Source organism: Filicampus tigris, chromosome 12 (genome assembly GCF_054856515.1).
Source record: "Filicampus tigris isolate MCC_2025a chromosome 12, RoL_Ftig_1.0, whole genome shotgun sequence".
Taxonomy (NCBI): domain Eukaryota; kingdom Metazoa; phylum Chordata; class Actinopteri; order Syngnathiformes; family Syngnathidae; genus Filicampus; species Filicampus tigris.
In genome coordinates, this window is record NC_141228.1 from 19,152,622 (window position 1) to 19,168,037 (window position 15,416).

At 40.6% G+C, this 15,416-nt stretch overlaps 2 protein-coding genes across 2 annotated transcripts; both read right to left on the reverse strand.

The window, feature by feature from the left end:
- Nucleotides 1–3,398: 3,398 nt before the first annotated feature.
- On the reverse strand, nucleotides 3,399–12,651 carry faah (fatty acid amide hydrolase). Its single transcript, XM_086048493.1, has 15 exons — nucleotides 12,238–12,651; nucleotides 11,697–11,810; nucleotides 10,967–11,107; nucleotides 10,472–10,605; nucleotides 10,163–10,369; nucleotides 10,019–10,059; nucleotides 9,094–9,218; nucleotides 8,808–8,933; nucleotides 8,631–8,725; nucleotides 7,579–7,678; nucleotides 7,192–7,235; nucleotides 6,786–6,825; nucleotides 6,558–6,666; nucleotides 5,451–5,596; nucleotides 3,399–4,913 (listed from the first exon to the last, which is right to left on the reverse strand). Exons 1-15 carry the CDS (start codon nucleotides 12,457–12,459, stop codon nucleotides 4,788–4,790), a joined length of 1,770 nt encoding a protein of 589 aa, XP_085904619.1. The 5' UTR covers nucleotides 12,460–12,651; the 3' UTR covers nucleotides 3,399–4,787.
- A 718-nt stretch (nucleotides 12,652–13,369) lies between these two features.
- uqcrh (ubiquinol-cytochrome c reductase hinge protein) lies at nucleotides 13,370–15,016 on the reverse strand. Its single transcript, XM_086047305.1, has 4 exons — nucleotides 14,850–15,016; nucleotides 14,110–14,151; nucleotides 13,640–13,801; nucleotides 13,370–13,560 (listed from the first exon to the last, which is right to left on the reverse strand). Exons 1-4 carry the CDS (start codon nucleotides 14,892–14,894, stop codon nucleotides 13,528–13,530), a joined length of 282 nt encoding a protein of 93 aa, XP_085903431.1. The 5' UTR covers nucleotides 14,895–15,016; the 3' UTR covers nucleotides 13,370–13,527.
- Nucleotides 15,017–15,416: the final 400 nt, after the last annotated feature.

Consider the following 15,416-nt stretch of genomic DNA (forward strand, 5'->3'; position numbering starts at 1 on the left):
CTGGGGTTCCATACAAAGTAAAATGCTAAATGCTACGACGATTACAGTACGGAGTGCTTCTTCACTTAGGTGGGGGGTGGGGTGGGCGGAGTCTGTGCTGATCAGGTGGTCCCGTGCAGCGACTGAGCGTCGCAAACAGGCAAAACAAAAGAAAAACCATTTTCCGGCAGGAATGTTAACTCCATTTTACTCGCTCCCGCGAAACATTACCTCCACAATGCGGCGGGAGTTTTGATTGTTGGCGACAAGTTATATAATGCCAGGAATTAGAGCCTAGCATGCAAATGCGAAATCCTCCCCTGGTTCTCCCGAGGAGCACGAGATGGACTCTATCTGCAGGCTTCACTTGGGCTCCCCCCGGCTTTGTGCTGTGGCGGCGCTCTTCCTTTCTCTCCACCGACTCGGGTGATAATCCTGACACGCACTGTCTGCATTTTCTTACTGTACGTCTTTAAGCGCATTTGCAGAGCATTTATCTCTCCAATGTAAACCAATTTGCCTATAAGGGCCCGGGGCCAATCAAGGCGCTGGAGTGGGAAGAATGGAAAGCCCAAACGTAGCAGATGTGCAGAGAGGGCTAGATGGGAGAGCTTGGCAACGATGCAGACTTTGACGAACAAGTGAATGCAGAAAAAAAAAAAAAAAAAAAAAAAGCGGGGTGGGGGGGGGGGGGGGTAAAGCGTAACCGACTGGAAGAAAGAGTGTCCCTTGTACGAAGGGTAAGCTTTTCAAACTTGGGATAGGGGCCTTTAAAGCCGATAGAGAGTGGATCAAGGAATTGTTGAGTCACAGAATCGGAGAGAATCATACCGAGCTCGATTTGTTAATCCTGTCATAGGGAGGAAGTAAAAAAAACACGCCGGGCAGACTTTGGTGATCCAAGCCGTCTTCTGCTGATTTTGAGAAGCTGTTGTATTGACAGATGCTGTTGTTCAATAGCGCCCGTATCAGCTCGGTGGTAATCTCCGCTCGCCTCCTCCCACTACAGCACGGCGGGCGCCGCTACCGGGAGTAATGGCCGCCCAAATGGAGCAAAGAGGGAAAGCAGGCAGTCGAGACGTTGCAATCTGTCCGTCTGTTAGTCGCCTGACACACATTTAGCGGAAAACAAGGTGGTCTAATCAATGGGCGTAGGCTTGATTTTCAGAGTCGGGCGAACATTTCACCGCTCCACAGAGTGTTGTCGTCCGGCAATGGTGGCATACCGGCGAGTTGGAATTTTCCCCCCAAAACCTTTCCAATTTAGATTGGAAGCAAGATGGGCAAAAACATGCGATTAGCGATTAGTCCAATTCAAGCGTTAAGCATCGACGTGAAACACTAGTCGACTCATTGACTAGTCGACTAATCGTTCCGCTGCTGCCTCCCACTAATTACAACAACTAGCTGTATTCTGATTCGTTTGATTTCGTTTCCATGCCGATCTGTTGAAATATTGCTTCCCGTGTAACCAGACCGGCGCAAAAAAAAAAGGTTTGTGTGTAAAAGACGGGAGCCCCCCACACCCCCCCCCCGACAACCCCCCACCCCCCTGCTGTGTCACATATTACTGCGATGGCCATAATGACCACGGGCTCCTTGGTCCCTGAAATGGGACATTAAGACAGAATCATCCCAGGTTAGTTGGGGCGACAGCAAGGTGTTTTATTTGCTCGCCCACAAGCACGGTAGGAGCGGGACCGGATGGCTTTTGAAGTACCCGATCTTATAGTCTAAGGTTCCTGGCAATGAGGTGTTTGGCGCTCTTATCAAGGCGGACGGTTCAGGCTGACTGCGTTCAACAGGCTGATCGCTGTCCTCCTCCATCACGGCGCATACTTCATATTTCACGATACACTAGGTCGCCGCTTTGCGCTCCACCCCTGGAAGGATTGGATTGGAATACTCACACCGCAAGAACTAAATCAAGACATTTGGAAAGAAAGTTTTCAAGCCATGATGCCAATGGGGGTTTATGCCACATGATATCAAGCAATAAGGGGGAAAGTAAAGAAATCCTTTGGTTAAATAGGACGTTGACTCTTTCTTTACCCACCATTAAGTTTTTTCTCCTTAATGGGTTTGTTTCTGTCAGATGAGGGGTGCTGAATGTATGTTTTATTCACGAGCGTGTGATTTTGCTTTTCTGTACCCATCAAACTTGTGCAAAAGAACTACAGTTTTAACATAAAAGATATATATGGATATATATACACACACACACACGCACATACGGCATATACACACACGTACATAGATATGCACACACACATACACTTATAGACACACATATACGTACACATATATACACGTACACACACTTATACATAAATACATCTATATATATTCACGTACATACACACATATACACTTATACTCACACATACATACCCATATATGTTTTTTACAGTAAATACATACAGTACATACATATACGTACATATATATATACGTACACACACACACACACATATACACACTTATACACACGTATCCGTATACGTTTTTTTACAGTAAATACATACAGTACATACATATACGTACACACACACACACACACTTATACACACATGTATCCGTATATGTTTTTTACAGTAAATACGTACAGTACATACATATACGTACATATATATACGTACATACATATACGTACACCTATATACGTACACACACACATATACACACACGTATCCGTATGTTTTTTACAGTAAATACATACAGTACATACATATACGTACATATATATACGTACACACACACACACACATATACACACACGTATCCGTATATGTTTTTTACAGTAAATACATACAGTACGTACATACACACTTATGTAAAGTATTTGGTCAGCAAATGGTACTACTTTCCTGCATTCAACGCATGCAGCAACATTTCACACCTGTTGCTACAAAAATCACAAGCGCGCGTCACTATTCAATGTGGGATAATAGGCAAATAACGGGTGGAAGTCCACGCCGCGTGATATCAACTAACTAATTCAATAATAATTGGGTTAAAATCCCCCAAAATATAATGACCGTGTACGTTTCATTTGCGTGTTTTTTTTTTTTTTTTGTGTGCGAGCGATTGTCACTGTCAAAACCTCCTCAGTTCCTGCGGGATTTATGAACAACGTCAAGTTCCTCGAGGACCCGGCGAGTCTCTCGAGTGCCTCTTGAAGCTTAAACGCTCCCTGACTGCGCGGCACAGCGAGAGCCGCCCGCTCCCTCTCCACGCGCCTGCGATAAGAGCCGACAACCGGCTCTCAATTGCGACTCCCCCGCCCGTCTCGCGTGCCCGCCTTTTTTTTTTTTTAGCGATTTCGCCATTCAGGCAATTGTAATGGAAAACGCCGGCGCTGTACCTAATGGCTTGGCATGCCCGCGAGAGCTGGGGAAACATATGTAAATTTATGTAAACCCAACAGAAAACACATATTTACAATAGCGCGGGGTAATGTGACGACACGCTAGATGGAGGCGCCGTGTCATTAGGCCGCTTTATCGCTTTTCTTTTACCTGGGAGGTGCGACAATCACTCAGCGAGCCGAGAGGGGGGAAGGAAATGATGTGGAGCAGTGATGAAGAAGAGGAGGAGGAGGAGGGACACAAAAGGTAGAGTTTCGGGGGTGAAATTCATTTATTACATCATTCTTTGAGAAAAAAAAAAAAAAAGAAAAAAAAGTTTGATTGCGCAGGTGCTACCAAATATCGAGCACGGTAGATGACATAAGAATATGTGCGTTATTTGTAAGGATCATACATACTGGAAGATTACATAATTTTCGGGATCTTCCAATAAGCAGATGCTTTGCCAGTGTGTGTATTGACTTTAATCTATATCAAATATTATACAAAAGTCCAAAAAGGAAAAAAAAAAGAGCAATAATCATGCGTCAGACAAATAAAATACTCTAATAACATCAATGAAACGTGAAAAATTGGTTTGTCAGCAGATTAGTTCAAACAACTCAAAAATAGGAGTGCATCATTTTTAATCAACTTTTTTTTTTTTTTTTTTTTTTTGGCCACCAGATGGTGCTTCTTTTTCACATTCAAAGCATGAAGCAACAGTTCACATTTTTGCCCTATACAGCACACCTTTACAAATATAGCATTCAGAGCAGAGATTTTTTAGAATTTTTAGATTTTTTAATGAATTCCTTCATTTGGTGAAAGCTTCTCCTATAGCACAACTTTTTAACTTTTTAACTACTAAAACAAATTTGAGTAGTTATAATGCAAAAAGGCCACCGTAAACACATGGAGGAATATATTAAATTGCTTCCACTCTACTATATCTTGACATTATTGTATAAACATTTATTTCGCAGTTCCTCGCCCAATAGCACTAGAAAGCAAGTTTAATCTTTTGACTGGTAGCGTACGACATGTGCGTTATGATTCTTTCCTCAAAATATAAATCACGCTGAAGTCATCTTGAGTGCAAACGGAGAAATGGTTGTGTTTTGATGACATTATTTTAAGTGCAAAGAGGAGGATTTTATGTGGCCCGTGAAGGCAAATCATCTGTGTTGACTTGACTTTTTTTTTCTTTTTATTGTCTTCACTGTTAACACAGCATATAAGATATTTCAAGCATTCCTTCATAATACATTGGAAAATTGTTGAACAAACTATGAACTGGCTTCTGATTTGAAAACTAGCTATTGATTAATTTGTCGTGGTTAAGGCGATCATACATTTACGTAACGGCCCTCTGAGTGAAATCAGAACTATGATAGGCCCACGACAAAAAAAAAAAAATTGAGTTTGACACCCCCCCCGACTTAATAGATACCTGAGGTGTCACTTCCTCCTGCTCTGTTCAACGAGCTCCTCCACCTCCTTCATGAAGCGCAGACACAGCTCATCCTGCCACGGCGGGGCGACACACTGCACAGCCGTGGGCAGACGCTGGCCTCCTGACAACGCCTACGAACAAAAACACACGTCAATGCACACTAATTCCCAGGCGCCACAAAGCAGTCAGGACACAGTCTGCTGTCTCCACCTGTTGACCGAAAGTGGAACTACAGCTAAATTTAGCTCCTCTATTTATGTCAACCCTTTCTGATTAAAAATTGTAGTTGTTTTACTAGCTCGCAGTTTTGATTTTTTTCTAGTATCAGGTTGGATATTTAAACGTCCTCCTAGTGCTCATATGCATCATTGCATCAAATTTGGATTGTAAATCAAGGGGGAAAAAAAATCATCCAAACGTTTGTTTCTTGATAACAAAAAAAAAAAGGCACGACGTAATTTTTTAAGTAGGAAGCTATAAATCGGACAAAAAAAAAAAAAAGTGTACATGAATGCAAATGAGAAGCTAATAAACAGCAAATGAGCTCTGGGAGCACATCAATCAGAAATAAAATATAATTAACTAGTAGCACAGAAATGATGACGATGACGATTATTAACGTTTTCCAGTTAATGACACCCCCCGCTGACTCGAGCATGTTGCATCACCTGTTTGAAAGCTTTGTCCCAGTGGTCCTGATGCAAGCCTTCATAATGGCACAGTTCCTCCTCATCCTCTGCTGTCACCGTGGAAACGGGAACCACACCGGCAGGAAAGTTGAGCAGATTGTAGATTGCCGTGTAAGCCAGAGGAACTGCAGGTACACAGATCAAACAAAAGAATAGGTCGAAATTTCGGATATTTGGCAGGAAAAAAAATAAATAAATAAATCTGATAACTTTTTTTTGTTTGTTTGTTTGAACAATACAGTGTATAATGCCTTCTTTGGGGTCCCTTAACACTTACAGGTTTGCTTTGTCCTTCCGCATCCGTTTAACTTGAAATCAGAGAGGAATCTCCGAGTACAAAAACATGCAAAAAACGCATGAACTGAAGGAATTTTTTTTAGATTGAGGCCGCAAACGCAGGCAAAACATAAGCAACGTAATGAGTGAGGTTACTGGCAAAGAGAGGTCAACTAAAACGGCAGCCATTTTTAACACAAATAATGCACACTATGCATGAATATAAACTTTATCAACATATAAATACTAACAGACTTAAAGGGAAAGTAAGAAAGTGCCATCATAATCAGCATAACTCCAACTCATTTCCAATGACCGTATTGGCCCGAATATAAGACGGCCCTGATGATAAGACGACCCCCCTTTTTTCACGACTCAAGTTTGAAAAAAGTTTTTTTGAACACCAAATTAATTTTCATACAGAAAATAATTACATCTGAAACAAATGATGATAACAATATATTTGAGAGAAAAAGCCATGTTATTTTGCCTCATTCAAATCTTAATACCTCGACATTTAAATATGTCAACTAAAGTGCAGTGGCTTCTGGTTTTTGAAATGTAAACAAACTCTCTGGCGCCATCAAGCGTCGTCAATGGGTATAACGTCTAAACAGCGAATATAAAACGATCCTCACTTATTTCAATGCAAAAAAAACACCGCCTTATATTCGGGCCAATACGCTACTTGATTGGGACCTAGTTTAAAAAATATAAATAAAAAATGCTTCGCTACTCTGCTGGGTTAGTGTATTTGAATTATGATTGTGGCAAGAATGCAAAGTGTAAATAAATCTGGAAGATCCGTACAGGCAAGCCTGCCGCAGTATAAGAAGTTATAGGCAGGTCCGAACATGGGGCAGAGCAGCACGTCCATGTTGCACCTTCTCCACTCGGCCAGGGTCTCATTAATGTAGTCCTGATGCGCGCACACACACACCCCCACACACACCCACACACACACACACACACACAAGAAGAAGCTTCAGTGTTTCCTTCTGCACGAGCTTCGAACCAAACGTCATCACTTCACAGTACCTGCACAGCCGAGTGTTGCTCCCACAGCTCCACAACAGATCTGAAAGATCAGTGTAGGAAGAACAAGTATTGTGACAGGGGGCGGGGCCATGTTTGATAGCAGATTGACAGACTGCCCAGCCCAATGAGATTCATGAAAAAAAAAAATCTACTTTTATATTTTTCGTAAATTATGAAATTTGTGGGGTTTTTTTTTTTTATTGAATATTAAGAATGGCATGGATGGAAGATCTGAACTTCACTTTATTAGGTTTGCCATTTTATTTGAATATACGATGTGTCAGGACAGGAGGATTGTGCGAAGTGAGAGAAATATTCAGGCCCACCCATATTTTTTCAAGGCCCACCCATTTAGCCACGTTCTGGCTCCGCCCCTGGTATTATCGCGCGTCTTTGGAGTTCTCACCCGACTCCGGTGGTGGATTGCAGGAGGAAAGAACCACGAGGAGACTGCAGACAAACAAAACAGCTTTTAAATGAAAACGGATTTATGAAGTACAGTGGGAAGTGTCACAATATTGTGTCGCTTAACTCATTGACTGCCATTGACGAATTTACTCGTCTTTTCACAGTCCAGCCATTCAATCCCAGGAATTTGATTTTTTTTTTCAAATTTTTTCAAACGTTAGGGTAAAAGAGGGCTCGAAAATGTCTGGCATTGATTAAACAGGTAGCCACATTTTTTTTTTTAGAAAATAACAGTAATCGCAAAAACGGGCATTATTTTTTTCAATTCTTGCACCGAATCCCATTCGATTTTGCTGGTGTGTGCTTTTATGCTAAGGCTACTCACCAGAGGCCTCATCAGGAACGAGAGGGTCTTCCTCAGCCAGACAGGAAGATAGAAAGGGAACATTTGCGGTTTGAGAGTAGGATCAATTGACCCCCCCTTCCTAAAAGTAGGAGAGGATAAAACAACAAGGTCAGAGTGACCGTCATCTGAGTCATGGTAATAATCCTCTAGTTCACACACACATTGACGAGTGGAATTCGGGTGCCCTCGATGAGGGACATTATAATCGTGTTGGAAATCTTAATATGGGAGCCACTCACTACATGACCGACAAAAACTTGAATAAAAAAAAAAAAAAAATCGATTTTTGCGTCTTGTCTGAACCTGTTTCCCAGCCGGTGTATTTTTTTCACTTTACTCCAAAATCTCTTTTATGGCTTGTGTTCGATCATGTCAGGCCTTTTCATTGCTAGTGAATGAATGGGGGAAAAAAAAAAAAAAAAGAAGTAAAACATTAAACTAACAATAAACTTAAACTCAAGCTTACCATTAAACTTTATTAGATTTTACACGTTAATATTTGAGATTTAAGAAATGATTTTTTTGGGGGGGGGGGTAATGGGGGGACAGCTTGTACTATTCGGATTCATGGCTGAGAACAATTCCGACCTTGGACCTCGCGCTAACGAAAGCCGTTCCTACGCACGCTTGAGTCGCGCGTTATTCAACCAAACGACATAATTTCCGAAACTCTGCTAGCTTAATGCTTACACACAATGCAAAGCGTTACTGACAGGCAGACAAAATTAGCATCTATTTTGCTGCAGTTATAACCCTTTTGAGCACATTTGAACACAAACAGTGCAGCAACACATGTAGTCTGCAAAACTGACTTCTATTACTGCAGCTTACTGAGTCACTGAGTTTGAGGAACTCCTCTCATATGTCTGTATTATGCTGTACCCTGGTGGTTAAATTTAGCGCTATTTTTTTTTTTTTTTTTTTTTTAAACGATTGGTGTTTCCATTCATTCCATTTCAGTGCAACGGCTGGAAAGGAAACATGATATCGTGAGCGCAGGCAGGATTGTACAAAACCCTTCACAGACTCACAGTTTTTGCAGCAGGCTGGCCCCTCCATCTCCAAAGATGCTTTTGGAAATTAGCATCAAAGTTTCCTTCATCCTCAGAGGACTGTACGGCACCAACTGTGTGTTCAAAGCGACATAGTGACCAAGACGTAAAAACAGGACTTGACGTCCAGCCGTGCGCTTGCGGGCGAGGTCTTACGGTATGCCCCGCCCGCTCCAACAAAGCTCGGACTTCTCTGAGGCTTCGGGTCATGCTCGGAGTCAGTTGATTCAGGCCGTCGCTTTCCATGTAGCCGATCCTTAGCGGCTTGCTGCTCTTATACATCTGACACACGCATACATTGATATCACAATGAGAAAGATGTCAGTAAATTGATCGTTATTTTATGTGTAGGGGATACAGCGGAAACTCGATTTATTCGACTAATTGGGGGAAGGGTGGGGCCGATTATGGCAAAAGAGCAAACGATCCAACGAGGACAAACCTGGACATTAAAAGGCACGGGAGGGACAGTTGGGTCCAGGGTAAACATGTGGTCGCAGAGCAGCGCCTGCATACACAGAGCCAGGCCGTCCACATCCCTTGCCAAGGGCCCGGGCGTTGCCGACACTAATTTCACGACAAAAATGGACATAGTGTAAATAAGAGTACCATGAACACATTTTTTTTTTTTTTTTTTTAAAGTTGCTTGACGGCTCATGGGAGAAATCCAAAATAATTTGCACACTTTCCACAGCCAAATTCAAATACCATATTAGTTGTGCGTCTTTGGTGTATCGTTCAACTGTTGTATTTTACAGGAAAAGAATCGTATTCAAAGATCAAAGAAAGCTATTGGAAGAGTCTTGGAATCGAAATCTACTTTTTTTTTTTTTTTTTTTTTTTCCACATTAATTCCAAGATTTTACTCAAGTAAATAACGGTTCCAAGCTTCGTAAAAAATTGTTGAAAAATACGATTAATCGCGATTAATTATGGAAAATTTTTGCGATTAATTAGTTTAAAAATGTAAGCGTTTGACAGCACTATTTTGAACACATTAAAAATGTATTTGGTACAGTTGTCACATCGCGACTTTAAAATGGTACATACCTAACTTTACATTGTAGTTTTTTTGGTTTGTTATAATCGTAGGGTTTTGAAGTGCTCATTTTCCCCACACAGACTGCTACTGCAGACTCATGTAGCAATAGACTAAACTAGGAGGAAAGAGTGCTTAAAGTTTAAAAGTACTTTAAACTTTAAAAAGGAAGGTAAAGCAGGACTGCCTTCGGTAACTGCACGCCTATGATAAAAGTAAACATCGCTAGCTAATTCAACACGCAACCAACCACGTAAGAATGCGCGACTTAGCGGAGGTGCGAGCGATGAACCACGATACACGCAACACAAACAGAAAAGTTACTCACCTGACTTTTGCCCGGGACAAACACTGCTCAAACCCAGTTTGCTAAGGCACAAAAAGGACATTTTATTACAGCAAAATATTGTGAGAATTGATTGAAAACTGAGAACGGAATTTTAAAAAAAAAAAAAAAAAAAAAAAAGATGACCTCAGTCGTCCCGCTGTTGGCTTGAAGCCGCAGATCCCGCAGAACGCAGCAGGGATACGAATGCTGCCGCCGATATCGGTGCCTATGCCGAGGATGGAGCCGCCTCCACCAATGAGTGCCGCCTCACCGCCGGATGAACCCCCGCTGGTCTTCTTGAGGTTGTGGGGGTTCACCGTCTGCCCATAGATGATGTTACTGCAGTCGTAACTTGAGATGACACACGAAGGGGGGGAAAAAAAGATGAGCGTGGCTGTTTATTTTATTTTTTTTTTCTTTCAGGGGGACAAAGTGCGCAAATGTTGGCATTACCTTAACATGCCTTGGGAGATGTTGGTTTTCACAAAGGGAATGGCGCCTTGCCTCCTCAAAACTTCGACAATCACGGCGTCCCTCTCGGCCGGTTGGTCAAGGTTGGCGAGTACACCGCAGGAGGAATCGTAGTTCTGTGGGAGCGGGTCAACAAAAGCAAAAGGAGTGTTATATGTGTAGTGTAGGGGGGAAATAAAAAAAATAAAAAAAAATCTCCGGAATAGATTTTATGACCTGTTACCAGGTGAAGGTGACATGTTTCGCTCCTTTACAGCCTCATAAATACATAAATACAGTACATAACAGAATCAGGTTTGTTGGAACAGGGTAACATATAAAAGGGGCTAACATCTCATGAGGAAACCCCCGTTGTAAAGCCTAACAAATATCATTCAAATGTTTGCGTTCGTAGAGTTTTGAACCGCATGCGCGACTGGATACGGTTTCCATCTGTGTCACGCGATTTGGATGATAAGTCACCTTGCAATGAATTACCTTGTACGCAACGTTATCCTTGATGCTAACCGGAACGCCATAGAGGAGGCCGCCCTTGTTGGAGTCCAGCGTTTTCAGCTGGTCAAAACTCTCCAGCAGGATGGTGGTGCAGCAGTTCAACCTTTTGTTTTCTTTGATAGTCTGCAAAAAAGAATGATAGTTATAACAATTTTTTTTATAAGAGGGTCGGACCAATTAATTGGTCGGATGATATTAGTCCTTTTAAAATTGTCCAATTTTTTTCTTTTTATTCTTCCCATTGTTTATTTTTTTATTTGTTTTTGTTATTTTTACACATGAACACATTACAACATAAGACAAAGATAGTAAGATAAGATAATTCAAACATCACCCCTGCAAAAAATTAAATAAAACACAAATATTGAAAAAACACTGGCTGATTTTTTTTCCCTGTTCTAAAGTTAAATAAATAGGACAACGTAATGTAAAACAGTCAAATGTACTGCCTGTAATTTATTTTTAATTTAATTATTATGAGAATCTTATTCCGCCAAATATCGTAATTGGCTTAGCTCCCCACCAAAATAAAAAATTCTTGGGTGAGATTTTTTTTTTTTTTTTTTAATCATACCGGTATATAATTCTCTTCAGGACAATGATTAATTCAGTGGACCTTGTTCTCCACAGCCAGGGCTATAAATCTGGGAAAAGTACTGGCAATCTTGAGTCCTCATCTTTGACAGAATAATTAAGGTTTAGTATACTGGACCTTTTCCATGTAGGAGTAAAACACATCTTCCGGTCTCAGCAGGCCATCCTGCAGTTTATTTGTCAGCTCAGCCAGGGACAAAGACAAAATGAGAGATGAATCCATCTTTGGACGCTGGAAGGGAGAGTCACGCATTAAAGTAAATAACATCTCTCAATTGAATAAACTCAACACACGCACACACCAAAGTCAATAAACAATATTTTCCTGGAATACAAAGATACCGCATAGAAAATAGATCAAATAAGGTTTGGTAACAAAACTGTGGGATATTGGTCTTTCACTTCAGTGTTGCCTAATGTCTGAAAACTAAACTAAACTCATATGCACATCCCTACTCTTGTCCACTACAACTTGTAAAAATATAAAAACAATCAACATAATATGTTCAATTTGGCGGAGGTGATAATGGCTTTTCCTCATATTTAATGTCAATAAAATCTCAAACATTGTGCAGACGGCTTCCACATATTATACAGCGTATATGGGTTTTGGTCACGAAAAAAAAACACTCTCTTTCATTTGATTAATGTCAACTCACCACGTTCTTGTGGTGGAGCACGGCCTCTTCAGCTCTCAGCAGGCTGCCATCTCTCAGGTTTCTGGCTCTCTGGATCTTCCTCCTAGCTTCCCGGCGGCCGTTGACCGCCCGGGCTACCACCACCAGAGTTCCCGTTAGGCAGGCGGCAGCTCCGGCGAGGAGGGCGGCTGTGGACCGTGTGTTCAGATCCAGCCCCTGGAGCAACCGTTTGACACTGTCCATACTTGCTAGCCAAGTCCGAACAATTAACGTGCCCTGCCTGTAAACTATCCTCGTCACTTTGACTAGGAGCAAGTCACGGCCATCTTGTGTTTATGAAGCGGTTTTTGGCTCGCCTACGGGAGAAGTGTGTGAGTCTTGTGTCATACATTTACCCAAGGTGTCATCCGTGTTTCCTTGAAGGGGTTGAAATGAAACGCATGCGCATTTAGGGTCCGTGGCAAGTGACTGACAACCATCAAATGGCATTACATGGAACGATCCATTAGGGGGCGCCAATGTCACCTCATTTCCACATTTTGTCTATTTCACCATTTATTTGATTGATTTCGAAAATATAAGTTAAATTGGATGGAACATTTTGGTGAAAATATTAAGTGTTGATGAAAATACTGTTTTCATTTCATTAACTGAAAATGAATCCTGGTGTGTGACATGCACAAAAATTGCAACATTACAATAAACTACATTTTGAATGGAAATTTGAAGTTTCAACTCACCTTTGTATTTTCTGAACAGCACTTAAGTGCCTTGAAAAATATTTTCCCTTTCCTATTTTTTTCAAACACGAATGTTTGAAATTTAGTTCACCCCAAGTGAATATAAAATGTGGTTCTAAAGTTAGCTAGCTGACTTTTGGTTTGGATTCCCTCCCTTAAAAATAAAACCATGTTAAAAAAACAATCTTTTTTTTTTTTTTTTACTTGGGTGGTCTTTCATATATAGCTTGATGATGTAAAACATTCTAGTGTGATAAATGTCCCAAAAAATTATTTGAAATCAAGATGGAGGCAAATACTACTGATTTAATATTCTTGTGAAATGTATTTTTAAACGATAAAGAAATTAAGCCTACTTTACATAAATCCAGCTGTTTTCAATTTTAAAAAATAAAACAACACATCGGGCAAAATGTCTTGGAACCTTCCACTTTAATTACTCAGTTTCCTCACATGATCATAAAGATAAAACAACATTCAGCATATTCATATACATACAGTAAATATTTAGATACATTTAGAACCATACTCTCCTTATGGGCCACTGGCACAGCCAATTAGAAGAGGGAATTCATTTAACTGAATGGAAGAGTTTATGCGCCACCTGGAGACGACAAAAAATGGAAAGTGTACATTTTTATTTTACACCATGCGGTAAAATAAAGCAGTTGCCTCTCACTTACACAGTGGTCCCGAGCATGGAGAAAGTCAAAAAGCTCCTCGGTGCAGTCTTCCGTTGTGGAGGAGCGAGCGTTCACTCGGGTCTCGCATTGCTCCAGACGTGCCTGAGTGTGTACGCAGTGCTCTATCTCAGCACACTTTTCTCGCATTGTTTCCAGGGGATCCTGCAAAACAGCAGCTTCAGGCAAATTGACAATTGTACCGTATGATTTCAATATGATGTATTAAAAAGTGTATACACTATACGGACTTAAAATGAAATTTTGATGTAAATTTCATTACTCAAAACAAGTTTTACTGTGTTCCTTTTTGGGCTTAATTTCTTCTAATACCAAAGACGCTTTTAAACCCCCAAGACTTTGTAATAAAATAAATCATTGAAATAAAATAAAATCAATGAGCGTCAACTGTATGCCGACTTTTACTATTGGGGGACGCCCCCCCACCCCACCCCACGAATAGTTCAATATACCACTAAGTCTTCCTCCTCCTCCTCTTCTTCTTCCTCTTCCTCCTAAAAGTAAACAGAGATTAGAGTAGTAACAGTGAATATACTCATTCATCAAGGTCATTGTATTCTCAAGGCAATTAATTGATTATACTCAACGAAAACTAACCAAATAAAAGCAAAAATTGAAAAAGCATTTTCGTTAATGAAAAAGAAAACTGCTTTAAAAAATAAAACCATGATCTTACATTTATTTATGCATAGCCACAGAAGAAGAAAGGTCCAACAGTTGTTTGAGAATTGTAGCTTAAGTGACATGTTTATTTATTTATTTTTTTAACTAAAACCAATACTACTAACTAAAAGCTTAAATAAAACAATTTCGAATAATAACTATTATAAAACAAACTTGCTCTAAAACGAATTAAACTAACTGAATTAAAAAAAAAAAACGAAACAAAAACGAACTATGTATAATGAAACTGCAACTGGAATGTTGACACCACCTGTCTACCACATATGATTCAAACGTTGCCCCTTTCTAATGAAAAGTCCCCAATAGCCAGTCGAGACTCACTTAATAAAATATATTTTACCGTTATCTGTTTTACACACATATATTCTTCACAAAACAAAATAACACTCAAGTTAACGCATACGGCATCACCTTGCCTAGCCGCATTCGGCTAACTACAACTAAGCTAACGTTACCCCACATAGGGTGACACGTTCGTTTATCCGCCTTTATAACAACATCTACTTACATTGACTGGTTCCCCGTTCGTTATCATTTTCTCGTCAAGGACCATGTTTGCTGCTGTCCCGTTTCCTAACCTGACCACAAACCAAATGGAGTGTTTTATTTGGAGGACACTGCAGGACAAGTCACGTCGGTGAGAATTTTGAGAAAGCTAGCGAGCCGGTAGTTTCCGTCTTTCGAAATAAATGTCCAATACAGATCGCTCAATAGTGTCCCTTTCTGGTGTTACCTATACTTTTTAAAAACGTTATCTGTATTTAAAATAAAACAAACACTACGTCACTAGTCAATTCTCTCTTTAGTTATTTTCTTGAGACCATAATTTTCTTTTAATTTGTTAAATCGAAAGCGGAACTAGACTGTCAAACATTCTTTACTACCATCGTGTGGTTCAAAGTGGTACTACAAATATACTCAAACGACCCCTGCCCGCTGAATGTAGTTTGGCTCCTTGGGGGTAATTTAAAGCTAAACAGCACAATGGGTTGAATCCGTTGCCTAATGCATAAACTATTTCAGAGGATTACACGGCTGTTTACATGTCCCGCGGTGAGCAGTTTGAAGTATTTCA

What these genes read in the sequence shown, in the direction of transcription:
- faah (XM_086048493.1), bottom strand. Translation starts at nt 12,459, where the DNA reads ATGGACAGTGTCAAACGGTTGCTCCAGGGGCTGGATCTGAACACACGG. An exon ending in ATCTCCCAAGGCATGTTAAG is followed by an intron (nt 10,370 to 10,471) that starts GTAATGCCAACA and finishes TGTCATCTCAAG; the next exon opens with TTACGACTGCAGTAACATCA. An exon ending in CCAACAGCGGGACGACTGAG is followed by an intron (nt 10,060 to 10,162) that starts GTCATCTTTTTT and finishes TTTGTGCCTTAG; the next exon opens with CAAACTGGGTTTGAGCAGTG.
- uqcrh (XM_086047305.1), bottom strand. Translation starts at nt 14,894, where the DNA reads ATGGTCCTTGACGAGAAAATGATAACGAACGGGGAACCAGTCAAT. An exon ending in CGAACGGGGAACCAGTCAAT is followed by an intron (nt 14,152 to 14,849) that starts GTAAGTAGATGT and finishes GTTTACTTTTAG; the next exon opens with GAGGAAGAGGAAGAAGAAGA. An exon ending in TCCATGCTCGGGACCACTGT is followed by an intron (nt 13,561 to 13,639) that starts GTAAGTGAGAGG and finishes TGTCGTCTCCAG; the next exon opens with GTGGCGCATAAACTCTTCCA.